The 27,968-nt window shown below is 54.4% G+C and overlaps 1 protein-coding gene across 2 annotated transcripts; it reads right to left on the bottom strand.

The window, feature by feature from the left end:
• Nucleotides 1-58: 58 nt before the first annotated feature.
• Nucleotides 59-27,792, bottom strand: CD101 (CD101 molecule). 2 transcript variants are annotated; one of them, XM_027784671.2, is made up of 9 exons: nucleotides 22,934-27,792; nucleotides 21,402-21,779; nucleotides 20,053-20,469; nucleotides 16,694-17,074; nucleotides 15,539-15,922; nucleotides 14,196-14,600; nucleotides 8,839-9,246; nucleotides 7,240-7,638; nucleotides 59-4,629 (listed from the first exon to the last, which is right to left on the bottom strand). In XM_027784671.2, exons 1-9 carry the CDS (start codon nucleotides 22,983-22,985, stop codon nucleotides 4,433-4,435), a joined length of 3,021 nt encoding a protein of 1,006 aa, XP_027640472.2. In that variant the 5' UTR covers nucleotides 22,986-27,792; the 3' UTR covers nucleotides 59-4,432. The 2 variants fall into 2 exon arrangements, with proteins under 2 accessions (XP_027640472.2, XP_055658933.1); XM_055802958.1 differs by having other exon boundaries at nucleotides 21,402-27,792.
• Nucleotides 27,793-27,968: the final 176 nt, after the last annotated feature.

Below are 27,968 nucleotides of genomic sequence, written 5' to 3'. Positions count from 1 at the left end.
GCAGGAACCAGCTGGAATGCAAAATGGCATCAAGTGAGACCAGAGCACATATCAAAAGCGCATCTTTTATTTCCAGTTTTTAAATAGTTTCTCACAGGAAGAAAACAAGATGGCAAATTTCAAACCCAACTCAGAGTTAACAGGAAGGAATGAAGAGACGCTGCTTGAGAGGGGACACCCCAGGAGAACTCCAAGTCGTTTGTTTGGAAGCATTTCTGGGAAGTTTGGCAACCTTCCTCAACAACCTTGCCCTGGCAGCACATGACAGCATGCTGCTGCTGTGCCCAGTGCTCCCAGGGAGCAGGGCAGGCCAGGGAACATGGAGCCATCGGCTGCCACAGGGTGCAAAGCATCTCCTTGCTCGCAAGCCACTTCCCACCGCTCCTGCACAGCAATTGCCTCATCACCCGCCCTCCCCTCCTCACAGGACAGAGGAACCTTGAAGCAAAAGGTCCTCAGTGCACCCAGCTTTAGGTGAGAGAGTCACTGGTTTGATCCTCCGTCCCGCTGCATGTTGGACGAGCTGTCCTGGTGGTCACCCAGTGCTGGCCTTGCTCCTGCCCAAAGGCAGGTGCTATAAAAGTGTCCCAGGAAGGCAATGCAATACAGGGATTATATTCCCACCCATCCCACCCTTACATCATCCATCTTCTGAACAGGGAGGGCCTGCCAAGCTGCAGAGTTGTGCTCGCTTGCCCAGGAGGCAGTGCTGCTCTCCCCTTGCCTTACAGTTTCCATACCTTCCTGCAGCAAACACAAAAGCACAACACAGCTCTTGTGTTTCTATAGCCCCATGCAACTGCTTCCCAGTGGATTAATTCCTCGAGCCCAGCTCTGCATTGCCCTCTAGCCCTTCAAGCTGTTTTAAAGCCTGCGGAAGGACCCTGGACCTTCCCACCACATGCTGGCCTTGCACAGGACGTTCCCGGGGACAGGGCGCGTCGGGGGGACAGGGTGTGACGGGGGCACTGCTGGGCTGCAGGCACCGTGCTCTTGCACTGTTTTCCCCCACGGGGCTGTAACAGCAAAATACGTATTTTATCAGCTGTTCTAATTTACATTTGAGGCTGGACCTGGAAAAAAAGATGGGGGTGGGTGAAGGTGGCCAAAAGCCCCAGCAACAAAACACCATCCCCTTGACCCACCACACACACACGTCTCTCTCCCTTTCCTACGTTCACTTCAGCTGAGTGAAATGTTCTCTTTAAAAATAGGACTGTTTTGGACCTTTTGCTGTGGTAAGTTACAACTCTTTCTAAGTTCACTCACGGAAAAAAATACATCTTTAAAAAATATAGCCAAAAGGTTTGGCGGTGATCCAGCAAAGCCAGAAAAAAAAAATATAAAGAGAAAAAACCCTGCCACTGCAAAAACACATATTCCTCTTGCAGACCCCTTCATCAAGGCCCTAGGCACACTTTACAAACTGAAATTAAAACCTCGAAACCCATGCGAATAGAAAGCTGCTACTTACACAGGCCTCTGGTTAACTGAGCAAAAACAGGACAGAAGAAAGTGCCCCATTGATGGGGAAACCTCCTGCTCCCTGCCCCCCTCCTCCCCTAGTGCACCAGACACAAACCCCTTGTGTTGCAGTAAGGTCTGCAGCTTTTCACATGAAGATCAGATGGCAGCAAAGATGCCTCCACAGACCTGCAATGGTGCACCAAGGTGGCCGAGGGGCCAGCAAGGGCTTGGGGGATGCACCAAGCCCAGCCAAGTCACTCATAGGGCTCACACGGCGTACGGAGACTGACCCACACATGCGACTGCTGCGGCAGGGTAAGGGCTGTCCCGTACCACCACCCCAGCGCTCTGAAGTAGCAACCTGAATAAATCAGATTTTGGAGCAGAAGGCTTCCTGATGAGGTTCATCCTAAGACACATAAAGAGTGGGCTGTCAAGTCATCCATTAGTGGTTTGCTGCAGTAACACCTGAGGAGGTGTGAGACTTCAAGTGACAAGAAAGGGGCTATATTATTTTTAAAAAGAAGGGGAAACTAAACACCTGCATCTTCTTAACTGCAGTCCTCAGGGATATACAAAGTCTTACAAACACCTAGAAGAATGCAAGAAAAAAAGAAGAGAAACTTTTGTTTGTTTGTTTTAAACAAGAACAGAGCGTGTCAGACCTATCTAATCTCCCCTGCAGGAAGGCTGCAAGCCTTGTGGGAGGGGTAGGCAGAGGGCATCGTATATTCTTGACTCTACCAAGGCTTGTGAAGGAGCATACTCCCAAGGTACTCTTACGGGCAAGCTAAGAAAACAATCCCAATGAAAACATAGAGAGACAGCACAAAGTTGGTAGATAAACTATGCACACAGATTAATTGTTAATAGTTTGTGGTCAAAAATGGTTCCTTCTTTCCTTTCCCAGGCCCTAACACACCTACAGCTCCTTTCTGTATCCCTTACGAGCTTGGTGCCAGGCAGCCAGCGTACAGCTCGCTCAGGGCTGGCTGTCAGGCAACGCACACTGCAGCCTTCCCGGGCTGGGACAACTCGCCTGCCTCCTCTCCTGCATCCAGCTACCACTTTTCACAAAGCTTGTAGGAGTTTGATGTCCTGGGAGCATCTGCTGCTCTGTCAAAAAGGACTGAAACTGGTCCATGAGTTACAGCGTTATCAAGACAGGACTAAGACAAACAGCAGGATCTTTTGCAAAAGGGTGCAGAAAGTTGTTCAACAGACCCGTGCAAACGGTGCTTCGATGAGATAGGAAAAGTCAACAACCTGAACACACAGTGGAGAAACAACTTGCTAGACAGCCAATCTGCAGGAGAGGAGCCTGCCGATTTCGAGGCAAGCACAAACAGTGCTGCGCTGTCACACACACACAGAAAATCAAACATCCTACTGGGATGTGTAAACGGGACATAAACCACAAGGCAGGGGGGAAACCTCTGCAGAGAGCCCCACGTGCGGCTCTGAGCACTCACACGGCGGGAGAGACAGCTGGGGTCAGGGCTGCAAAGGGAAAAGCTGCGTGAGGTTCAGAAAAAAAACCTGCAGGGAAAGGCTAAGCAAGCTGGAGCCAGCCTTTACAGACAGAAGTGGCTGAACAGGTAAACAAGAGCAGGAGTCTTCAAACCAATGCAAAAAGTGCTGTTTCAAGGAGAAAGGGACTGAAGCGCCTCCCAGTTCCTCAGGATGCAGAGCAGACGGTTTTTTCTAATTTTAAGAAAAGCAAAGGATGTGAATAGATCATCTAAATGGGCTGTGGTGACCCCAACCCGCCCTCTGGTCAAAGGAAGCAGGTTCATGAACAACATGCCATGATTTCTATATGTCTGCTTTTGTCTGAGGATGGTGCCTTAGGTGTTGCCCCAACATCTGACCTTACAACTCGCTGGGACCACATCCCACTTGGCACGATTAGGGGCCAAGATCCCTTGGCTTATAGGGGCTGCACTGAAGTCTCCTTTCCCCTAATGCACCAGCCAGCCAGCCTTCAGGTAGCAGAGCTGCTCAGCCCTGAAAAGGTGAGCTGGATCCCAGAGCACAGAGGAACTGCCCTGCGAGCACACACAGATTTTTTTATTACATGGTACAACCTGGAGGCGTCAAATACTACACCCCAGCCTTGCAGCTTCCTGACCCACAGACAGCCCAGGCATGGGGGGCTGGATGCTGCCTTTTCCTACAGCAGTGTCAGGAAAAGAAGGAGTTGGAAAGTCTTTGTACACCCATCTCCAAGACGGCTTGGTGTCCGCTTCTTCCTTCTGGGATCCAAGACTTCATGCGAGTCCCTTACTGGGTCAACAGGGTTTGGTTTTTGTGGATGGCTGTGGTACCACTGCTATGGACTTTCTTCAGCCCCAGCCAGCCTTGCTCAGTTCGTGTTCCTGTGACAGGTTTGGTGATGAAGACCCGTTTCCTTTCAGAGAAGATGCTCTTTGGGCACAGGCACTCTCAGAACAAGGAGACCGCAGTGTCTGAGAGCTTTCCCAGCAAAGGGTAGGCAAAGGAGAGTGCAATGCCTTAGAAGGGACATCAATGCTCCACTTGCAGCCCTGCCACTGGTTTTTAGCCTGCACACGACATAGATTTTTGTCAAGTCACCTAAAATGAGTAGCAATTTGATCGTTTTGTGTTGCAGTGCAAAAAGAGCTGTTTTTCCCCTTATACCTGTAGAGGAGTAACACCACTTCCACCCACAGTGGGAGACACATACTGCAAGGAGCTCAAATATACCACAACGAACAGAGTGTGAAATGGGTGGGCACCTAACCTACGAGGCAGGAACACCCGTTATCAAAACCCTATTTGCTTAGTAATCCAAAGCCGCTTCATTCCACTGAAAGTAAACACGCAATTTCAAGGATTCATTGCAAGAGCTACTACAAAACAATAAAAGCCCCTCTGAACGTACTCAGTCCTCCTCAGCTGTCCAGCTCCATTCCTGCAAGTTACAGCTGCCATTACAGACCAGCTAAGTCTTCTGGACCCTTCCAGACCCTTGCAGTTCCATCAGCTGGTCACCTGTGAAGTTAGCCTTCTTGCTTTTTCCAAATTTTAAGTACCAGCAGAAGATAGCAAGGACCAGGAGAAGGAACAGAACCAGCGGAAAGTAGAGGATGAAGTTCAGCAGTGATGGGGATGAGCAGATCCTAGACAAAACAGTTGACCCTGGAGGAAAAAAGAAAGGAAAAACGTGAGGCCCCAAGCTGGTTTGATTTTCTCTCTCTTACTGTTTCTATAGGTTATCTTCTGATCTCTTTTCCCTTAATCTTCAACACTACTAACTAATTTTTAAGAATTCATACAGGCTACCTGAGGAGAAGAGGGAGACCAATCAGGTAATTTGCCTCAATTTCTAGTTTTGGGAGGTCAGATAGAGCCCCAGCTCATTCAGCTGAAACATCCCGACAGAAAGAGGACGGTTTTCCAGCTAACCCAGTCCAGGCTGGGCTCAGTAAGGCAAAGCCAACACCCTTCCACCCGCCGTGTCCCTGCCCGACACCAGTGGTGGTGGGGTGAGGGAGAGGGCTGCCAGAGGCTGTGCCACTGAACACGGAGGAGCAAGAGGAAAGTAAAGGAAAACAGATCAAGGAGGTCCCTGTCTCCCCCAGCCACCTGCCCCTCCTTGCTTCTGCCCCTCTGCTCTCCTGTTTCAGCCACGCTGAGCTGCAGGCAGCTGTGAGCCCCATCCCTATCCCTGGCAGCTCCTGCAGAACAGCTCCCCAGTTGAGGTGGAGGATGCCTGTACTTCTGGTGGACCTTCTGGGTACTCCAAACCCCCCACGTTTGATCAGTCCTGTTCCAGCTGAAAAGCTCATCTGCAGCATTTCCATTTTTGTCCAGGGCTCCTTACTGCTACCCATTAAGCCTAGACATCAAAAACTGACACATAGCTTCCACACCACAGACTGACCTCAGGTGCGCCTGGCCTACCATGAAGGGTTAAGCCAACTCCTTTGGGTCTGTTGTATCCATCTCTAAGCGTTGTTCTTCAATTCTCCTGTTTATCCAAGACCCAGGTGCAGATGCTTTGCAGATGTTTTGCTCTGCAGAACTGTGCTGAGCATTGCAGGGCTGCTGATTTGAAGCTGTCCACGGGGGACGCGCACAGCCTGGTGGGCTAGGTGTGACCCTAGGGATGAACTAACCTGGAGGCTACCCCTGGCTGTGAAACTGGCTTTTACCTCTGAAGCTCTGTGCCCCATCCATACAGATGGAAGCAGCATTTACTCCCCTATAGGAAAATGGAGAAGTCTCCACTGCATGAATGTTTCTATAGTATCAGGGAGGCATCCTTAAAGGGCAGCATCAGGGATTAGAGCTGAAATGACTCCTGGTTATGGGAATACTTGCACATGGTTGTGTCATTACCCCTTGGAAAACTCCAGAACATTCAAATCCATGAGCCAGAGGGGCATTTTGAGATACCTGCATCAGTGGAGAAACGTGTATGCACATATACATACAAAAAAAAAAAAAAAAAAAGAGAGAGAGAGAGAGAGAGAAAGAAAAAACACCCAGCTAATCTCTTGGATTTTGTGAAAACCATGAAAACCACTTGGCAAAAACACTTATACAAAAATTGGAGAGAATTTTCCTGCAGTTACTGAACAATTTTAGCAACGGTTACTCCACCAGTAACGGTTAACAAGAGACAGAGGGAGCTGATGAAGGAGAAATCTCGGTGCTACAGGGAGCCGTGATGGACAACAGCAGGAACATAACAGCAAGGGGATGAAGCGCTGTCAGTCCCTCCCCGTGCAATTAAATCCAGATTAGTTCTGCTGTAGGTGCAGAGTCATGCGAGCAGGCTCTGTGCCTGCCTGTGCCAGCAGCAAGCACAAGGGAGGGCTCACAAGGTCCCCTGAGCTCTTCCATGCTGGTCAGCACTGGGAATTGCTGCAGAAGTTATAACAGAGTGCAGGCACCCAGGCTGGCTTCGGGCATGGCATCTCCAGGGCTGAAGGCACAAGAACAACTGCAGGAGCCCCTCAGCTGGCTGCAACACAATTGATTTCACGGTTCATATTTTTTTCCTCCGCATGGGTCATCCAAGCCTATTTCCCCAAAGAGGCAACAAAAGAGTACTTTTTTCCTGCCTATTACCTCCCTAGAAACACTGTGTGCACCTGACTGGAAACCTTTGCTTTTATTTATTTAAAATTCTGTATGCAGAATCCAGCTCTATTTTTGTACCTGGCCTGCACCCCAAGAGGATGGAGGCTGTTTTTAGCGACCTCACTGGAGATGGACTTGCCAGCAAAATCACACCAAGAATTTTTTCCCTAAAATAGTTAGCGTTCAGGCCCCAATGGCACGACTGAAAGCAGGTGTTTGCACCCACGGTCCCGCAGAGAGCCACAAGCTACAAAGCACCGGAGACACAAGCGCACTCGATACCCTCTGGACTACATGGCTCCACAGTCAGAGCTCTTGGTACCTCACCTGACCACCGCCTCCAATGTTCACAATGCCAAGCACCTGGGTTTCAGCCCTGGCAGATCAACGGGACCAGGCTCTCATTGTCTCCCCCCACCAGGCCCACAGCACAAGTCCGTCAAAGGTCTCCCGTGCCTCCCAACACAACCCTGGTGACGCCCCCAGCACTGAGCCCCTCTGCAATCCCTCAGCAAGTCCTGCCAGCCCCGCTGCATCCTTGCCATTGCAGCCAGCATCACCAGCAGAGAGCTGCCATTATTGCCCCCCCCCGCCACATCCCAGCACACCTAAGGGGGAACCGGTGTGGGGTGAGCAGCCCCTCACGCCCAGCAGCATTACCTGGTGGGATGGTAGTCAGCTGGATGTACCCTGAGCACGCCAAGGCTCGCAGAGCCCAGTCCTTCCCCTTGCTCTGCTGCTGCCACTCCTGCACCCGGCAGTGATACACCCCAGCATCGCCCTCCTCCACGCTGTGCAGTGTCAGGCTGAAGTCGGTGGCGGTGGGGCGGCGGAGGTGCAGCCTCCCCGCCAGGCTCTCGCGGGGGTACTCGATGGCACCGTTGCAGTGGAGGGTGAGGAGGGACCTGATGGAGCCGTTCTCCTCACTCCGAAACCAGGTGGCTGCGAGGTGGGTGGTGGTGGGCTGGCGGGCACCCTGCAGCAGGCAGGGCAGTGTCACCTCCTCGCCCTCCCTGGCTGAGATGCTGCGGTTGGTTTTCTCCAGCTGCAGTTCACGCTCTGAGGCAGGGTGCAAGCAGAAAGAGATGTTACGGTGTTGCACTGCCATAGAAATGCTCCTGCCTGTGCCTGCAGGCTGGTAGAAGCCTGGAGTGAAGCGGGGGGGGATTGGTATGGCCTTTTGCAAGACACACCACCCCCCCACACCTTGCTCCTGTGACTCATTCTCCCAGGGGTTCTTTTCCCCCCACTCTGATCATCATGGGGGTTGTTCAGCCTGGAGAAGAGGAGACTCGGGGGGGACCTTATTACTCTCTACAACTGCCTGACAGGAGGCTGTAGGCAGGTGGGGTTGGTCTCTTCTCCCAGGTAACAAGTGACAGGACAAGATGAAATGGCCTCAAGTTCCGCCAGGGGAGGTTTAGATTGGGTATTAGGAAAAATTTCTTCACGGTGGCCAAGTGTTGGAACAGGCTGCCCAGGGAGGTGGTGGAATCACTATCCTGGAGGTGTTCAAAAACCATGTAGATGCAGTGCTTAGGGACATGGTTTAGTGGTGTAACTTGGCAGTCCTGGGTTAACGGTTGGACATGATCTTAAAGGTCTTTTCCAATGTAAATGACTCTGCAGTTCTATCTCTGCCCCCTGTCCACAGCCCTCTGCTGTAATACTTCCCACCTCATCCAAGTTAAGCGATAAGGCATCCTTTGGACCAAAAGCTATTCAGGAAGCTGGAATTCTCTGATCCACTTTGTTTAGGGCTGCAATCCATAAACCAGGTGAGGCTGAGAGAGGGAAGAACTGAGCCAGGGATGCCCACCCCCAGCAGTGCAGTGCCCAAGGTGGGAGCAGCTGAGCCTGCAGCTTTGTTCTCAGCAGCAATGTGCCACAGGGTAAGGAAAACTGAGTGTCTTCTTTAAGGATGCTCAGGAGCACCAGGAAAGGGCTTCTTCCCTGTTCACAGCACTGTACAACCAACCAAGAACACCATGTGTTGGAGGGAAAAGAAAATGCCATGATTCACTCTGTTATGAAGCAAACAGCTTGGTTGGTTTGGGAGGATGTGGTAAATCCTCCTAGTTTCCCTATTTCCCTTTGAGAGGCACTGACGCCTCCTTCATCCCTGAGTCTCAGATCCAGCACAGAAGACACTGCTTCTCCTAAGCCCTGCCAGCTTAGGAGAGGCCCGGCAGGGGCCCTGTCATAAACAGATCGAACCTTCTCCAGCAGCATCTGTACAAGAGATAACAACCTGCTCACCTGGGAGCTTGAACTCCAGCGTGGTCCCTCCCGATGCTGCCTCTCCAAGTTTGTACCAGCCGTCCACCAGCCAGAGCCATTCCTCTACCACACAGTAGTACCTGCCCTGGTCCCTGGGTTTTGCAGAGAGTATCTGCAGCCAGAAAATGTTCCTGGACACCCTCTGGCTCAGGAACCTGGACTTTTGTGGAGGAGAGCTGTACTCAGCCCCGTATTCCAGCATGCTGCTGTAGTTGGCCCTTACGATTTGCAGAGGGCTTGCATTTGCCAGAGAAGGAGGTAGGAGGTACCAGGTAATGGTGAACTGAGAATTATTCCGGGCAGATACAATCCTGCACTCAATGGCTGTGTCAGCACCGCCGACGACCTCCAGAGAGCTCTCTTTTGTGGCTACCCGAAGCTTGCTTTCTAAAATGGAGAAATAACATAATCACGCCGGCTGCAGCTGCCAGTACAGGGATGCTGGCAAGGACAGGAATAAGGCTGGTCTGAGACACCAGCTGAAAGAGAAGGGAGGAAGAGGGTGCTCAGAGGACAGAGAGCCATTAGGGGATGCTGGAGCAGGGGGTGGGGGAAGGAACGAAAGAGCAAATCTACACATTTGAACTGTGGCAGGGAGTCACTGGGTGCTGCTGGGCTGGGGAGTAGCAAAGGAGGCACCTGGGGGACCACAGGGCAGGAACGGGGGGGATGGAGGCAGCTGCTGTGTCAGAGTTTGGAGGCAAAGCCTCTGTCTGAAGCAAACGTGTCTGTCTACCACTGCTTCTCTCGGCAGGCTCACACATTAGCAACACCACTTGCCCACAGCTTTGGAGACTGTGAACAAGTGCCTTATCTCAGAGGAACTACGGAGCCTGCGTGGGTTTCAGTAAGACACCCTCTCGAGTGTTTGCTGTGGTTAATCAACCCGAAACCACGTAACACTGTCCTGAGCACCTGCTGTGATTATACCCAGCAATTGTTCCATGTAGCGCTGCGCAGCGTGGGAGAGGCAAGCTGCGGTGTTGCCTGCAGCTCTGCTCCCCGGCAGGGTACCTGGTCACTCCTAATCCACCTGTGCTGCTCCTGGTTTGAGGGACCCCCCCTTCCTGCCCCACATCACCTGTTGCTGGCACCTCTCCTTCTCCTTTAGCAGCGGAAAGGCTGCAAACCAGTCTCTCTGAAGGGCCTCCAACCCGCACTTTCCCTCAGCCCTCCCCTCCACGCTGAGACACCACCTCCGTCAGATGGGGCCAGCAGCCAGGGGAAGGAGCACGAACAGATATCTACCCGTGGGTGGGCAGAAATTACTCAGCAGGAGATGCCGTCAGGGTTTTAAAGGACCGCAGGCTGAGTTTCCACTCTCAGCCTTTCCTCGCACGCAAGCTGAGTGGTGGGATGCCCTGTGCTGCTGAGGCTCGGGGCAACCCAGTTCCCCTAAGCTCAGCCCTGGTGCTGGCTCGGGAAAGGGCTGAGATGCCTCCACAGAAGATCTCAGCTCCCTGCCTGTGGCTGCAGGGTCAGCAGGGTGCTCTCCTCCACCGCACCCCCCCAGGGGATGTGACAGGGGCAGGTTATGGAGAGGACCCGTGGACCGGCAGAGTGCTGCGGTTTGTGCCTCAGGGGCTGCGGGGAAGAGGGATACTGCAGGAGAAAGCCCACACATTTCCCTTTCCTGCAAGCATTTCTTCTTGAAACTCAAGCAGTCCACTTCAGAGGCCATCACTGTCTCTCTTGAGACCAATTGATGCAAAATATCCCAGCTGATGGCTCTTGACACCCCTGTGCATTGCCTCTGTCTCCATCCCAAATTTCCCAACAAAATCTCCATGCTCGTGCTCACTTATGCTGCTCTTTTCTCCTTGCACCCTATTGCTTTTCCTCCTGCTTCTCTCCATACTGCAGACAGACACATTTTCACCAAAAGGTCAAGAGTTTCCTCCACAGCAGGGCTTGCACCAGCCCTGGTGTCTCCTCACTGCCTCACCTCAGCGGTGAGGATTTCAGCAGCAGCATTCACCGGGAGGTCTGGGAGGTGGCTGCTCCCAAGGGATCAACAAAGTGCTGTCCTGCATTTCACAGTGCACGTTCGCTCTGCTCTGAAGAAACAGGTATGGGCAAGAAGCAGAAGAGACAGGAAAGCAATCACCCTAATTAAGAAACTGTGCAAATTCATCAGAGCCACACATGCAGAGATCAAGCAGACTTGAGCGCACTTAGGAACCAGATGCAAGTTGATGACTTCCAGATTCAGCACTTGGAAGCATACCCAGCCCAGAGCCAAGGAAGGACAAATCTTCAGAGGGGGACACTGGAGATATTGAAAAGCCATCTGGAGATGGTCCTGGGCAACCTGCTCTAGGTGGCCCTGCTTGAGCAGGGAGTCGGACCAGCTGACCTTCAGAAGTCCCTGCCAACCTCAGCCACCCTGTACTTCTGTGACAGGGGAACTGATCACACTGGGAAAAATAAGACACTTGGTTCTTGACTTCAATGGCTGAGTGCAGAGGAGTATCATTCAGCCAGCCTGCTCGAGTCCAGGAGCTTTATTCAGGGACCCACAAGTGAACTCTGCCAAAAAGAAAGCAAAAATACTCCCAGGTATTTCTACTGGAGACTTCGCTTCTGTTTCAAAGGCTACAGGAGAGCAGCAGGCAGGGCAAGGGGAGGTGGTGGACATCAGGGACGGCCTTCTCATGACAGACACATGGATGTGCCTTCCCCAGCTGCAGCTGCCAGCAAGAGCATGCCTGCAAGCAGCCCTGCCACCTCCCCCAGGCAAAAAGAAGCTTCAGGAAAGCCAGCTATGGGGCCATGCTGGACCAAAAACGCCGCCTCCTTCCAAGCGAGCTCCTCCTGGCAGTGCTGCTGCAGTCAGGGGCAGGTGGGTAAAGCCCAGGACCTTGCCCCAAACCCAGAGGTGCTGCCAGCACAGGCAACAGCAACCTGTCCAGGGCTGGGGGGTGGGGGTGGTATCCCCAGGCTATGCCCCACCAGGGCAGAAAACACTCCAGAGAAGCAAAAGCTGCTAGAGCTCAGAGAGGAGCCCCGGGAGCCGCTGCTGCGAGCGCTGGATTTTGATGAGAAAAAATGCTGTTACGCTCTTGGAGATCACCTCAAGAGGAAGCACAGCGCTTGCAGCAAAGCCCCTTTGTTTCAGCTCTAGGTCTCCTCTGCTAAAGATCAATTACTGAAAAGGCCAGAGCACCTGCCTGCCTGTTCCTTTGGCACAGAAGGCCACGGTGCTGTTTTCCCTTTCATTTTCAATTTAATTAACCGAGCTGAGCCTCTCGCTGTGAACCCTGCTGGCTGACACCTTGCTTTCTGCCCGGCCCAGGAGCAGCAGAGCATGCAGGAGGGCATGGTGGCTGCAGCAGCCCATGCGAGAGGGGTGGCCGGTGCAAAGCCCCTGCCAGCTCGCTCCAGAGCAGGGGGAACCCACCACAGGTGGCTGCACTGACAGGCTGATGCTCCCAATGGTGATGCTGATGCTCAGGAGCATCGCTGATAGAGCTGGGCAACATCAGGGCACTAATTACGGTACCCCACCAAAAGCCAGATGCTGAACTACCTCAGAAGTCAGAAATAGAAAAGACCTGTCCTCTTTCCCCTCCGGTTAAGACCTTTCACGCATGTTGCTCTGGTCTGAAGCTGCAGGCCAGATCCACGGTGGCACTGAAGCTCCTAAAGCACCAACTCGCATCAAGTGGTAAACAAGGTGCCAAAGCAAAAGTCAAGAACCCCAGTATCTCTGCATGTAGCTCCAGCTACACAATTTTATATTTGAAGAAACAGGCTGGGGATTTTCATGATTTGCAGCTTCATTTTCTGCAGCTTCGCCTCATCCCATTGCTGCTAGAGCCGGCTTCTTTCCTAGACTTACTTTACCTTCCCAAATATCCTTTGCTGGCTCATGCTACCTTTGAAAGAGATGGTGCTAGGGCCAGCAGCCACCTCCCACTGTGCATTGCCCCCTCCCAGTTCCCACCATCTTCACAGCATCACAGTACCCACTAACAGCTGCAATATATCTGGGGCCAAATCATAGCATCTCACTGCTCCACTGCTACCATCTCCTCTACGTAGACGCTCTACAATTACATCTGGTCATCTTTATGCCATTTACACTACCAGCATACACTGCCAGACGCTGTCTGTTGTCACCCCTCGTCTCAGTACCACCCTGCAGCAGCCCCCCTGCCCTGCTGACTGCAGCTCAGGGGTAACACTGGGTGGCCCCGCACCCAGCTCCGCAGGGGCAAGGAGAGCAGCAGCGCAGGAGGTGGAAGAGACCATGAAAATGGGCCCCAACAGGGAAGGAATTCTATCAGCTTACACTACAGCAAACCCATGTGTTAAAACCCACAGAAAATGCATAATTTCAGTTCAATGGGTTGTGATCCCAAAAATCCAAGCATTAGAGGAAGGAGCACTTAACGCATGAGAAAAAGAACAAGAACTCTCCTTTGCTGGCAGAACAGACACAAAGGGGGGGGCGGGGAGGGGGAGGACATGCCTGTATTCTCACGACTGCCTTGACAGGCTCCGAGGTTTTGGCCAGGACAACCACTTGAGCTCCTCCAGCAGTCTCAGCCAGGAGCAAGCCAACAGCGAGCTGCTGCCAGGGGTGGCAGGGAGCAGGCGCGGGGCGGGCTGGCGGGGGGCTGCAGTGTATTTGCAATTATCTCTCTTCCATAAGAGGATGAGACTCCCTGCACGATGCTGGCAGGCACGATGGCAGCATGGACCCTGCCTGCAGAGGTGGCCATAAAAGGGAACCCTGTGCCGGGCTGCTGGCTGTGCAGCCCCCCCGTGCCTGGGAGGGGGGGGTACCTCCACCCAGCGCCCCAGCACCTCGCAGCTCAGTGCTGGCTCCCAGCCCAGCAGAGCTCCCCGGTGCTGCCTCAGCACACCTTGAATACACCGCGGGAAGCTCAGAGGGACACAGACTTATCCCAGCACCAGTTTCAGAGGCTGACCTCTCTCCACCACCCTCCAACCCCCCAGAAGCCCACACCATGGGGGGCACCTCGCACCCCCAGCCTTCAACTGGACTCCTTGCAGGGAAGACTACTTCTTCCAAGAAACAAGGCTTAAAATCCTAGTGGCAAGGCTGATTCCTATATGCTTGGCGTAATCTGCAAACAAACAGATGTTGCCACTCCCCAAGACCAAATTTGCCTCCAGGAGTGTTATCTGGAACTGTGGATGCTAAGGAAGAAACAGGACAGGCAGCACCCTCTTGTGCAGCCCTAGGAGGTGACCCCGCTGGGAGACACCCCAACCATCAGTGGTCTTGGTTGCTCCTGGTCACATTTGATGAATTTAAAGCTACAAAAGGAGACCTTTGCTGAAGAAGCACCCATGGAGCTGCTTACCTGGCAGCACCACCTTTATTCCCACAGCATTGGACCTGGTGGTGGCTGCTGGCTGCCCCAGCGGTAGGGTGTTCCTTCTCCAGACCTCCACTTCACACTGGTACGTCCCCTCATTGGCAGCCATGGCATCACGCACGCACAGGCTGAAGGATGTGGCAGCCTTCATCAGCTGGGCTTTTCCCTGGAAGCTCAGCTGTGCTGCTCCCCAGGCCATGGTGCCGTTGGGAAAGACCCGGACCAGCTCGTAGTGGTGGTAACTGGGTAGGCTGGGCTGGAAAAACCACCCCACGGACATCGGCACATCCTCGAGGGTGTAGCTGGCGCTCACTTGGCAGACAAGTTCCAAATTCTGCCCATATCTGACAATGGCATTTCGGCTTCTCAGCGTGGCATGCAGACTGAGACCTGCCCAGGAGGAGAGAGCCCTTGGCACCGGGAGAGAGGTCCTGCCCCATGCCACCTCACTGCCACCCTTCCCGCACAGCATCGTCCCCCCTGCCCCAGCCACTGCAGCTCCGCGGCAGCCAGCAGCCCTGCCGCTCTCCCCCGAGTCACACTGCGCTCTTCCAGCCCCACGAGGTCCCTGGCCCTCTCCTCCCTTGCCACCCCTGCTCTCCCAGCCCCCCAGGCAACCCTGAGTCCCCTCTCTTCCAAGGTCCCCAGTGTGTGTCCCCCCCCGGCAGGCAGCCAGGGATCCTCTGCTGCTGCCCTGTTTGCTGCTTCTTTCCACCCTCCGCAAAAGCCAAACAGCTCCTGTGGTCCAACCAGTGGTCTAAGGCACATAGCCCAGCAACAAGACAGACAAAACACCTTAAGTCACAGCCAAAAGCTGCCTCTCCGTAAACGCACCCCTTCCAGCAATCAAAGGAAGAAAGAGGGGGGCATGCCATGGTGGGGAGGTGGGCTGTTCTCAGGCAGAAGGAGCAATCAGGTGCCAGCACCAGTGGTGCATCTCTGACAAAGGTCACCGCAGGACTCAGCAAGTGCCTTTGTTGAGCTTAATTACTGTAAGTATGCTGTGAGAACAGGTATTTTGTATTTCAAGTTAAGGAGAAGGTCAGAAGGACCTGCTGAGCAAGCCACTGACTTTCAGGTCTCTGGGTATTTTAGCCGTTGTGTTCCACTTGTCTCCCCCCAGATATCTCACAGAGGACCAAGCACCCTGCTAGAAATGGGGAAACTGAAGCGCTCCAGGGTCAAGCCATCAGCCCCAGGTCACCCTGCAGCAGCAGCAGAGCTCAGGGCACAGCAGGGCTCTGTCCTACCCATGTATCCTCCTGCTTCTCCAGCCTTGCCTCCAGCATGCCCAGCTTCAAAGCCCACAAACAGGTGGCCCAACTCACCCATGGAGCTGACTGTCACTGCTGTCTCCCCCTCCTCTGTCCAGCTCCGGCCTCGGGACCACTCCGTCGCTTTGCACCCATACCACCCACCGTCACCCTCGTCCAACGTGTTGGGGATCACCAGGGTGAAAACACCGGAGCTCGCCTTCTCCAGCCGGAGCCTCCCCCGAGTCCTGCCGTCCCGGTAGGTGCTGCCCAGGATCAGGGTGCCGTCCTGCTCCATGGTGGCCACCAGCACCTGGGGACCCGGGTGCTTCGGTGGCAGGTGCCACCACTGCACAGACACAGGGCTGGACGCTCCTTGCACCTCACAAAGGAGGATCAAGGCATCTCCTGCCATAACCTGTGGTGTGCTGGTGGACACGGACAGGCGCATCTGGCTCTCTGCAAACAACAGTTACTGCGTGGGAGGGGACATTGTTGTGCTCCTCAGAGAAACCCAGAGATTTACGGCATTAAAGAGAGAGACTAGATAAAAGCCTTGACACTGGAAAAGGAAAGGAATGGTCTGAAATTTTCAACCAACCTTTTCTTATAACTTTGGAGAGGGCCTTGTGGTTTGGTGGTTTTTGGTTGGTTTTTTTTTGTCCTCTTTAATGTCTTTCCTGGGACATGGTTATATAAAGAAATACTTAAGAAATAGAGCCCCAACAGACAGCTCCTGCTGCATCAGAATAGGCATTATCAAGCTACCACAAGGAAACCAAGGGTCTCCTACACATCTTTGTTAGAGTGGTTTCTCACAAATCATCCCTCCAAAACATGGAGAGCACCCTGATAGAAATGGCAGTGCTCACCCCCTGTCCAGAAGTACCAGTTCTGCTGGGACATGCTGTGATCCTCAGGAACAGCAACAAGCGTTGCTCACAATTTACTGTACCAAAGACACTGGAGTACCCCACCTCCCCAGAACTCTACCTATTTGCCCCAAAATCATTGCAAAGAGACTGAGCTAAAGTTTTACACTGTGTTGACAGCTGCTGCATCTGTCACGCTAATATTTGTCAGAGCGAGTGCTTTTCTCAAGATTACGTACCAAAATCTACGGCACATTTGTGCTCTGGCTGCAAACAAGGTGAGGCTGGACTTGCAGCGTTCCCCAGCCAGGTTCACCACAGGCTTTACCCAGAAGAGCAGCCATTAGGATTTACTAACCTATTGGCTTCACATCAACTTGGATGCCTGATGACTGGTTGGTCTGGATGCTGTAAAAGTCTTCAGTCTTCACCTCTGAAACAGAGCAGCGGTATGTACCGTTGTCCTTCAGCCTGACCTCGTAGATGGTGAGGATGTAAACAGCGTTGCTTTCCTTGAATGCTCGGAGCTGCCCCAGCTTGGCTCTCTCCTCGTATTCTTCCTCCCAAAACAATACCCCATGGGGGTCAACCCTGACCACTTCCATGCCGTTGAGGAGCCAAAGCACTTGGAAGTGCCTGCTGCTGCTCTTCTGGGCTCCCACCATGCAATGTAGCTGCAAGGTGTCACCTTCAGAAAGGGAGCTTTCAGCAGCAGCGATGCCCACGGAGAGGTCTCTGCCTGCGGGTAATGAAAAGCAAAGAGGGTGTTGGGTGGCCCTGCCCACGCTTCCCTCCCGCCCGGCAGCACTGATGGCTGTGTGGAGGGAAACGGGAGGGAATCCGCTGCTGAAACTTTTTCTTTCACTGGAAAAGTGATCTGGATGAAAAATTTTGCTCATGGGACATGGTTGTCAGCTCCAGGCAGTAACCAGCAGTTGCAGATGGAGGAAGCAGCAGAGCTGTGAGGAGCTGCACTCCGCACTTCGGGGTGGCTACCCCCCCAAGGCAGAGCACTCGCCGGGATGGCCACGGGCCACAGCCCCCCCCCTCGGCTCAGACATCTGAACCGAGGGCTGCCCTGGCCCAGAGGCATCGGCTTTTGCAGGGGGCTGCTCTGTCTTGCCTCCTGGAGCTGTTCTGCTTCGTATAACAAATATCCCTTAAGGCAGAAGAGGCACAAAGAGGCTTTATCACTGGGTGGTGTTTTTAGCTCTGCTGTCTGCGGTGGGAGAAAGTGCGTGGAGGGCTGGCGTGCAAGCGGCTTGCCTGAATCTGATGCTGCTGGTCCCACACGCTGCAGCCCTCACTGCCTGCTGCGGGATGTTGGGCAAGAGATGCTCTCCAAGCTGGGCTAGTTCCTACAGAAAGCAGACATTTCGAGACTTGTCACAGCACGGGGAGGTCAGAGGGGAGCTAGAGGAGGTGGAGATCATCTCCTAGTCCCTATCCTGCCCCTTGTACCAACCAGCAGCAGTTGCTGAGCAAAGAGGGTAGCTGCCTGCCACCAAGCACGAAGCCATCTTCCCCGTGGCAGACCCTCTTGGGCGGTCAGCCACACCTGAGGTAAGGACCCTGTCTCTGGGTGCTATGGTATCATTTACCCTCCTTGCAGGGCATTCAAAGCCTCTGCTGCTAATACCCCTGGGTTTTGGCATCAGCCTGGCTGGAGACTGGCTGCAGGCTGCCCCAAAACGCTGAGCCATGACCCCACACGATAGCGGCATGGCCAAAAAACAGGAGGCAGGGCTGAGCCCCAACTCCCTGGACAGGGACCCTGGCTCACCCCACTCCATCTCCTTGGGTCGCCGCGGTGCCCCCCATGTCCAACAACAGAGGCAAGGCTGTGTGCTACAGTTTGGAGGTAAAACAGAGCAGCTCCCAGACTGCCACTGGAAGGGCTTGAATAATTCATCGAAAGCAGAGTACCGTGTGAATTTAAACACAGGTTCATAAACAGTTTGCAAACAGGAATCCCAACCACTGCAGATACGTTTGGCATTCCCAAATACTTGCTGGAGAGTTTATAGAAACTGATGGAGCAGTTAGCCATGGTCAGAGTGGTCGCTGGCTCCCAGTGTGATGGGGTGCTCAGCCCTGCAGCCCAGGCTCTCCCACAGGGGACTGGAAGGAGACCCCAGCCCTGCAGATGTGATGGAGGGTTTGTACACCCGCTGCTGTTTCCCCCTGGCAGTACCAGCAGCTCTAATACAACCACTGTATTATCCTCTTACCACCATCACCCACTTTCTACCCTTAACAGCTACCACAGGGCAAATACTAAACAAGTATTTTTAAATAAATAAATAAACTGACAAGGTTTCTTTATTTCTAAATGATCCTGTGGCACCGGTACCCAAAGTGACAGGTCATGATGAATCCTCTTAAACAAGCAGATGCAGGGAAGCGTGCCTACTGCCGTTGCTCACCAGGCAGCAGTAGACATGGAGAGCCATTGCTGCAAACGGTGCGTAGTAAGAGGAACAAAGCTTTGCCAGTCTGCCAAATTTCAGGAACCAGACTGTGACAGTGGGAGACCACACTTCCCACTATCTCCCCCTGATATCTTGCCCCTCTGAGCCACACACGGGGCGCTTGGTCCTTACCCATCTGTTTCTTTGGTTTTCTGCTCTGACTCAGCACCCTCCCCCGTGAGACACCAGTTCCCCTCACCACCCCAGCTCTGCAGCCTCCTCCATCCACGCTCAGGTGTGCGGACAGGATACACCACCTCCCCAGACGGGCTGTCAGTGACAGACTTGCTCCCATTTTACTGCACACTACTGCATATATTAAAAGGCATCAGCTAGATGCAGCCTTGTCTTGGCTGTTTTGAGGTAAAAGTTACTGGTGGGAAAGAGAGATTTTCCATTCCCTTGGGCATGGCTACCCACACACAGCCGAGGGAAGAGCAGGCCAAGGGACCGCAGCCAGGAAGGGGCTTGTGGCAAGAGAGATGGCAGACAGGGTACTCGGAGGAGTGGCAGCAAATACACAGTTCTACAAGATTCCCAGGGTACTGGGGACAGTGGAGTCTTCCCACCGCTCCTGGGCGAGGTGATGCAGAGCTTGCAGATCCAGGAGCCATGGGAAGCTGCTGGGCAGAGAGGAGGGGAGTAGGCAACTCTGGCAAGGGGCTGGTTTTCAAACTTTCCTATTTTAATCCATCTCGTACATAGCAGTAGGTCTGTCCCCTCCTTCTAAATACCCAATACGATGCTCTGGAAACCATCAGACTGGTGAGAGCATGGACAGATAAGCCACCTCCAGCAGACACTAGAGCTGCTCAGCACATGCAGCACATCCCGGTGGCACCACGATGGGCAGCTGACTGTTGTGTACTTCAGTTTTTGAGGCCACGAGACCCTCGAGGCAGTCTAACAACACAGTTTTCTGTGCACTGGAGTTTAACGCTGCCAAGGAGCCAGGCTGCTGTGGGCACACACTGCTCTCTACGCTAACACCTCGCGTGGGCACACAAGGTTGCACGATCGCCACTGGCACTAGAGGTTCAGCTGTGTGAACCTCAAAAGTGAGAAGCACCACAGGTCCTGAACCAGGAGCTGCCACGGCCCTCAGTGCCCAGTTGGAGGTAGCTGAACCCACCAGTGGGTCCCTGGGCTGCAGCAGATGCAGGTGAAGGCCACTGAAGGCTGCTGCTATAAAGCTTTGAATGCACAAAGGAGCTGGAGCCAACATGTGAGTTTGCAAGGACCTTACCCTGGCTTATGACCACCAGCAACGTCCTCCCTGTTTGCTTGCGGGAGATGACCTCCCACGTTCCATCAGGATCCTCAATCCACTCGGCTGCCTCGCAGTACAGCTGTCCCTGGTCGGATGGCTCCACTCCACCGATGAAAAGCTTGTACGTGGTATTCCCAGCCTTGTTCAGCCGCACATCCCCTGCCAGAAACCTGCGCGTGTAAGAGGACCCTGGCCTCAAGACGAAGTCCTTGGAGAGCATGAGGACCTCCTCGGCATGGTGCTCTCCTGCTCCCTGAAGATGGTACCAGCCAACAGAGAGATGCGTGTGCTGGGCAGTGGACTTGGACACCTCACAGGTGAGTTCCACCACATCCCCTTCAGAGCGGGTGAGGACCTGGGCCACCATGGAAGCTGTGAGGGTGTCTGCAATCACTGAGCATGGGGGAGAAACACAGAGAACAGCTGGTCACAGGAAAAAAAAGTCTCTTGGCCTCGATGGGCAGCCTGCTGGCCACTGCAAAACTGTGGCCAGGCCCTAAGGGATCTGACAGCATAGGAGAAATTGCTTTTGTTGCTGATAGACAAGGCTTCCATCAGCCTACGTCAAGGTGTGAAGCAGTGGTTAAAACCTCAGCAGGGGAGAAAGTGCAGTGAATCCCTCTGCAGTACCCTGTTCAGCCAAACTACGGGCAGTATTAATTAGGCAGCCCCGAGGAAGTGAATGTCCAGCGCCTCATGCTCCCAAGTGCAGGCTGGTACAATGCTGAGATAAAGGAGGAAATGGGTGAAATCCAAGTGGAAGTACCATACCAGCATGTAGACTCGGTGGGCTCACAGGAGGGCCTTTCCCTTTGCCTCTCCATCCCATTGCCTTCCCTCTCCCAGTGCTCAGCAGGAGCTGCTACCTCCCTCTGTCTGTGGGTATCCCGCTCGCGTCAAGCCCCACACCCTGACCTGAGAGGACACGAAGAGCTAATGCACAGAGCCCCAGAACTCCTGCCCACCTAAGCGCTTAGCTGTGAAATGCTGTGGCTGCATCAGGAGCTGAAGTTACAGTCGGGCCGTGGGACAGCAGGGGCTTCCTCTCCCTTCCCTTGCCCTGGCTGGGAGGCAACCGCCAGAGCAACCTGCAAGGGGACATTTGGGCATCCCCCTACCTTGGCCACCCAGGGGGAGGATAGCAACCCCACAGTGGGGAGAGAGGGATAATTTGTGCTCAGTGGTCCCACTGATCACTCCCTTCCTCAGCTGCCCCTCTGCCAGAGACCCAGAGACATGCACTTCTCCCCAGCGCAAAGGCAGGGGCAGTGGAAACCTGCTTGTGTCTTGCCCGGCGGGGAGCGGGGCTTTCCTTCAGAACCCACCTGAGAGGTTCGTTTTGGCGCTGTAACTCCCAAAGTACCTCTCGTCGGTGTTGGGCGTGTGGCACTCGTACTCCCCGGCATCCCGGTCCTGCAGCTCGGTGATGTGCAGCAGGACGGCGTCCCCCTGCACCCGCTCCACGTAGATCCCCCGGCTGTGCACACGCTGGGTGTAAATGGCGTAGGGGAAGGAGGGGTCGATGGTGCTGACGATCTGCACCTCCCGCTCAGGGGCCGAGGGCAGGTAGATGGACCACTGGAAGTTCTGCTCTGTCGGGCCCTGGTAGCCGCTCACCTTGCACCACAGCGTGACGTGGGACCCCCTCACGCGGTAGAGAGGTCCCTTCTGAACAGCCACCACCCGCTGGCCAGCGCTCCGACCTGCCGGCAAACAGCACGCGTGGCGTTTGCAGGGGTATATGGTACCCAAGGGCTGCACACCCAACGTGGCAGCGGGTCTGGGTGTGCACAGGACTGCAACATAATACTGAAAAGAATTGCTGGGCAGTCTCATTTTTTTGAAGCACAAAGTCCGAGGGACTTCACACCCCTTGCAATCGTAAGAAGAAGTCCTGTAACAACAGATCTGCAAACTTTCTTGTCTCCTAGAACACTAGGGGTCACACGACAGAGACCAGAACATCATAGCCACAGGGCTGTCAAGCCTGTTCATAGCTGGAAATATCTCTCAGCCAGCTGTTCAGAGGCAGCAGCAAGCAGGCTGAGATCACTGGAGGAAGCTTGTGGTGTGCTAAAATTAAGAGGGCCAAGCACTGAGGTCCTGCACAAGCTGGATGGGGAGAGCAGGTGCCAGAGCTGACCACTACCAGAGAAGGAGGTGCAGTGCAGAAGCAAAGGGACAAGGGACCGTGGAGGGAACGGGCAGGCTGGGTGCTGCAGAGGTGCTCCATGGACAGAAACCAGGGAGAGTGTGGGAGAAGGATGCCAGCAAGAGCTCCTCTGAAGGCAGGAGGCACCAGGAGGCATCAAGGACTCCCTCTGTTTCTGCCTGCAGAGGGTTTGGGGAGGTGATGGCCATCTGTGCACCCTCCCCTCACGCAGAGCTCACAGTGGTGACACTCTGTTCTGGTGCCCAGCATGCACACTGAGCAAAACGCCCAGAGGACATCAGCACTGGGTCAAGAATCAACCATGAAGACCAGGCCAGGGAAAAGAGCTGGTGGCAGCGCAGCCTAAGAAACCCTCAGAAACCCCCTCTCAAGGGAACGGCGGAGGAGGTAACCCTCTCTGCACCCCCAGCAGCCATGCAGCAGGGGTGTGCATGTCCCCTCACTGAAGCCCTGCCAGGGATCATCTGGGCAAATGCTTTCAAGTGAAACCACGGTGCTGAAAGGAGAACATGCTTCTGCACTTATTCCCAGGGCCACCAAGCCAGAGCAGCACTGGCGACAGGGGCTACGCCAGGCACCCTGCTGAGCCACCTGCCTGCAAAGGTCCGGTCTGCACCAAGGGGGTGCCTTATTTCCCCCCTCACCTGCCCCAGATAAGCCCCCACGACCAGGCAGGGCACTCACCCAGGAGGAGGAAGAAGAGGAAGGCACCCGCCAGGCAGCGCACCAGGCCCATGGCGAACAGCTCCACTTGCGTCCTCTTCCAGAGAAGTGGTGGAAAGCTCTCGTGGGCGATGGTGACGGCTGTTTTTGAAAGCGGCTGGGAGGAAGCTGCCTGGTGCTGGTGGTTTCCGCTGCTTAGAAATGATGGGGAGAGGCTGGAGAGCGGGGTGCGACAGCAAAGCAGCACGCCTCTGGGAGGTGACAGCCGTCACCCTGGCCCCACACCACCTGGGCAACGGTGATGACCAAGGCCCCTGCTGCCGCTGTGTGCCTGCCAGGTGCCCGGCACTGCCAGCTGTAGTTGTGCTGTCCGACTGCAGCTCACAGGCTAATCCTCCACCTCGCGACTCCCACTCGGGTGCACGGAATGGCTGTTAGCAGGGGGCAAGGAGCCAGACCCCGGGGGGGGATGGAGGCAGATTTCCAGGGCTGAAGCCCCCTCCAGCTATTTGTTTTCCATAGCTGCAGACAGCAGCGTGATGCCTCGGGTACAGGTTGGGATGGCACAATGCTCCCCAAGGACAGCAGACTAAGCTCTGCCTTGGGGTGCAGTGGGGCACCCCAAGTGAGATGTCTCTCCCACAGTACATCCCCCCCAACCAGCCCATTGGCAACATGGTCAGGAGGCTCTTTTGTGACAACCAGCCCAGCCCAGCCAGCTTATCGGTTCTCAAAGGATCACCACACAGCCAGAAATGGTCCAGGAACGCTCTCCTGTAAGCACATCCCATGGGCTGGCACCTGGGTGCAGGGGATCCCAGATCCGCACCGCTCGCAGGGGTGGTGGGACCCCGGGGAGCTGCGCTGGGGGGGCTGAGGCCAGGAGGCTGCTGGCACAGCCCGAGACAAGTGCTGGGGGGGCATCGGCTGCCACGTGGCATCGCGCCGTCGGCACCGCAGGGCCTGGGGTATGTTGCTGCTCCTGCCCAGCAGGTGCCAGGGACACGGTGGGAGACTGATGGGCACATCCCAGGCAGGAAAAACCCAGCCTCTCAGGCATGCAGCCAAACATTAGCAAGGGGCTTAAACCAGGGACACTCTTTAAAAGGATTTATTTGGGATTTTCTGGGGGGTTGTTTAGATTGTGGGGGTTTTTTTTAGTTGGTTGATTATATTTTTTTTTTTCCCAGAAAGGATGACAGCACAAGGCATTTACCCCCGAGTCACGCTGCTCCTGCCATGCTGCTGGGGCATCGACTGAATAACTAAATTAGCTCAGGGATTCACAAGGAAAAACCAACTGTAAAACAAGTCCTTTTGCTTAATCCCATAGGACTCCTAGAGGGAATGAGATTCATGTAACAAACCAAAGCAAACATGAGGTCCCTCCTCTCCCCATTTAATAAACTGATTCACATGAAAGCCTGAGGGGCCGGGAGGTAGAGGCAGAGGCTCCTCATTGCAAAGCTCGTGCCTCCATTACCCAGCTCCTCACCACGCTGTGCGTGCGGCTCCCACGGCACCGCGCAGCTCCCACAGCACCGCGCAGCTCTCCAGAAAGCCAAATCCAACCCAGGGAGATGGGCTGTTGCAGCAGGCAGGGAGGTCCCTGCAGGATCTCACCTGTCCCCTGCCACCCCCCACCTTGCTGCAATGAAATGGAGCAGCGGAGCAGCACCTGTTTTGAGCGAAGAGGGGGCAGCGCAGGGCTGAAACCCATGCGCTGGCTCCTCAGAGGAGGTGAGCAGATACAGCAGAGGCTTGCAAGTGGTGGAGTGCCCCAGCAGAGCCGTTGGTGGGAAGAGCCTTCATCCTATGGCAGCAGGACACAGCCAAGCACACAGCCATAATAACTGTGTGGTCGGCTTCTGTTCCCGGCTGCAAGGAAGGAAAGGGATGAAGAGGATTGCTTTCCAAGAGCAACCCACTGCCAGCAGTGCCCCAGGGATGATCCTGCTGACAGTAAGCTGACCTGCTTACCACTTCGGAGGAGGGAAAAGCATCTCTGCTACAGTGACAGAGCAAATGGAAAGGAGACTTGGAGTTCAAACTCCGTAAGCTTCCGACAGTCAGTGTGCAGATAAACACACACATGGGTACAGTTTAACTCCGAGCTTGCAACTCTAATGATGCATGAGTCGCTGTTCACATTTGCAACAGAGGAGCCGGGGAGAATAGGATTGCCTGGCCCAGCCCCATCACTAGCAATGACGATGTTCTGTGGACAAAACCATCAGCTCCTTCTCCCTGGGACTGCGCAGTCTTAAACTTACTCTTTCCTTCCCTGGGAAATAAGTGCAACAAGACATAAGGCAGGGCTATTAACCACGCAAGGCAGGGTAGAGGAAGAGTATCAGAGAATCCTTTACAAAGACAGCGTTACCATTAGCAATCACACCAGGGAAGCCAAATCCATGGGGAGAAAGATCACCTTAGCCTTCTTTCCTGGAGATGGCACCAGATGGGAAGTGAGGGGGAAATACACTTCTTGGATAGCACAAAGGGTCCCTGTCCATACCTGTGAGGAGCAGAGGACTTGCCTCCTCTGAGCCAGGCAGTACATGTGCACCTGACTTGGTGAGCTGAAGTGCTGTACCAGGACCACAGGCATTAAATGCTATTGCTCTCTAGCCCTTGGCACAGCCTCACTACTGCCAGCACCTGCGCAGCAGGGTCACCTCAGTGCACCCCAGCAGAGTACCACTCCAGAGCACAAGGCCAGAGGTCAGGTCACCCACAGCACTGGCTTTGGCTTTCAGGCAGGTGATGACCATCTTTAATTGCACGCCTCCATACCCATTCTCCTTGCTCCTGCCCCCCTGGATGTCTTTGCAGGCACCCTTTTTGGATGCTGCTAGCCACTTTGGGCCAAAGCTTTCCAGAAAAGGAGCACCAAAAATGCAGCATGAAAAGTTTTACCAAGCCAAATGCAGCCAGGGTGAAGTTAGATTCTACCTAAAAGAGCACAGCAGCGATCTGCAACATCCATGGTGACTTGGAAACCTCCCAGACAGGCAAGTGCTGACCAGACACTCCCCTTGCACACTGCAAGGAGCATGGGGTGGAATGGGAATCAGGCAAGATCACTCCTGCGGCAGGGTAGAAATGCTGTGGAGGAAGCTGTTGAGGATGAAGGAGGTGGCCCCATGGTCAGTGTTGGTTTTCAGGGGGAACAGAGTGCTGAGACCCAAAAGCAATTAGGCAAGTATAGAGGACAGGCTGCAGCTCAGATCCCCCGTCTGGCTATATGGTTCCCCACGAGCTCCCTCACCCCATTTGGGTGCCTGGGCTTAGGGCAGCTGAAACCAGGACAGGCGGCTGTGCTTTCCTCTGCCTGCAGCCATGGCAATTGCTGCTGGCTTCTACCCACCGCAGCAGGGGGCTCAGCCTACCCCACCTTCTGAAAAGTGGCAACGAACCCCACCTTCCAAAGGAAACCAGACCTCAAACCATGTCTTGGGCAAATCTGGCTTTGCACAGGAAGGGTTTTCAGCCACTGCCAACGTTGCTTGCTCTGGGAGAAAAAAACCCTAGCTATTAAAAAGAAGGGTTCCCCCATGAGCTTTTAGCATTGCTATGCAACATCCCAGGTGAAAACAAACGGCTCTGGAAGACCCACAAGCTCTGGGGCCTCTGCTCAGCCCCGTGACTCTACCATCACCCCTCACCCCATCTGAGCCAGCCCCGAGTAATGACCTGCCCTCTGCATCTCCACTCACAGACGAGCACCCTGGGGCTCCCCGAGCACCGAAGCGCGGGTGGCAAAGGAGCTAGAGACTAGTTGGAGCAGCAAGGTCCCAGAGGAGAGGCTGAAGGGGGCAAAGCCAACGCAGCCCTCTCCTCCCAGCCCCTCCTCACCCCTCAGTTTGTGCCACCCGTCCTGGAGCAGCGTGGACGGGAGCCTTGCTCCCCAGAGCCTTTTTGGAGGGGAAAGGCACGCAGCACCTGCTTGGCTGTAAACACCTCGGTGCCTTGCGAAGGGCAGCCGCCCGCAGCTCCCTGCGTTTTGGGCTGCTCTGGAGACCAAACCGGGAGAGGGAACACTGCCCAGGGGTGCCGGCTATAGGCAAGCTCTCCAAAAATGCTTCCTCTGCCTTTGCTCCACAGATCTCAGGAGCCACAGCCCCCACCCAGAAATGCCATTGCCACATACCAACAGTGACCGGGGAGGGGCAGAAGGACAGGGAGAGATGGGGGATGCAGCCTCGAAAGCAAGGGGCTGGCGCCAGGCAGGGTGGGGGGATGCGGAGAAGAGCACAGCATTAGCCGGGATAATCTGGCAGTCTTGGGGGATGTGCCAGAAGCCTACAGATAATCAGGGGAGCTGGTGCAACAGACTTTGAAGTCTGCCGTCAGGTTTTCTCAGCCCGGCTCAGACATCAAAGGCAGCTGGTTACTTCCCCAATTACAGAGTGGGAGCCAGCCGCTGCCTGGCTTCCCCAAGGCCGGCCGGCTCAGCGGCGATCCCCCGGGCACGCTCTCGTGGGCAGAAACCTCCTGACGGAGCACAAATGCCCAAATCCTCCACCTCCTGCTGGAGCCAGGCTTGCTTTGCTGGGAGCTTGCCTCGCAGCTACACGGGCTTTTACCTTGGGCTCTTGGAGCCGAGCGAGATCATGGTGGATAAAGATCTCCCCACTGCTGTGCTGCTGAACCAAACCACGTGCTAGTCCCAGGGAAACCAGTCAGTCACGAAAACAGGGGGAAGTTTAACAAAGAAGAAGAAAATAGCAACCTTTTCTCACGGTGGCGGGACGGACTGCTTCTCTTACTCAAATCCTGCGTGTCCTCAGCTCTTGTGGGACATGGCTCCAATGCGTGGCAAGGACAGGGTCTTCATAAGCAACATGCACAGCAGCACGGAAAGGCTGTTGCGATTGTTTTGCACTGGAAAACACAATGTAACTGGTACAGAAACTGAAACAATTTTAAAAAAAGCATAATTGAAATCTAAGAACAGAACAGTCTGGGAAGCTGAGAAACACCCCTCTCACCTGTCCTGAGCAGCTGCAGCTTTCTAGGGCTCTGTCTGCTCTTAGTAGTGAGCTGCTAAGGC

This window comes from Falco peregrinus, chromosome 4 (genome assembly GCF_023634155.1).
Source record: "Falco peregrinus isolate bFalPer1 chromosome 4, bFalPer1.pri, whole genome shotgun sequence".
Taxonomy (NCBI): Eukaryota; Metazoa; Chordata; class Aves; order Falconiformes; family Falconidae; genus Falco; species Falco peregrinus.
This window is presented reverse-complemented; position numbering and strand designations above follow the sequence as displayed.

Bases quoted from the DNA above. Each gene is read 5' to 3' on its own strand.
- CD101 (XM_055802958.1), bottom strand. From the start codon at position 21,912: ATGAGACTGCCCAGCAATTCTTTTCAGTATTATGTTGCAGTCCTGTGC. The intron at 20,470-21,401 runs GTGGGTTCTGAA...CCCCATGCTCAG, and splicing joins CGCCAAAACGAACCTCTCAG to TGATTGCAGACACCCTCACA. The intron at 7,639-8,838 runs GTGAGCAGGTTG...ACCCTGCCTCAG, and splicing joins GCTGGAGTTCAAGCTCCCAG to AGCGTGAACTGCAGCTGGAG.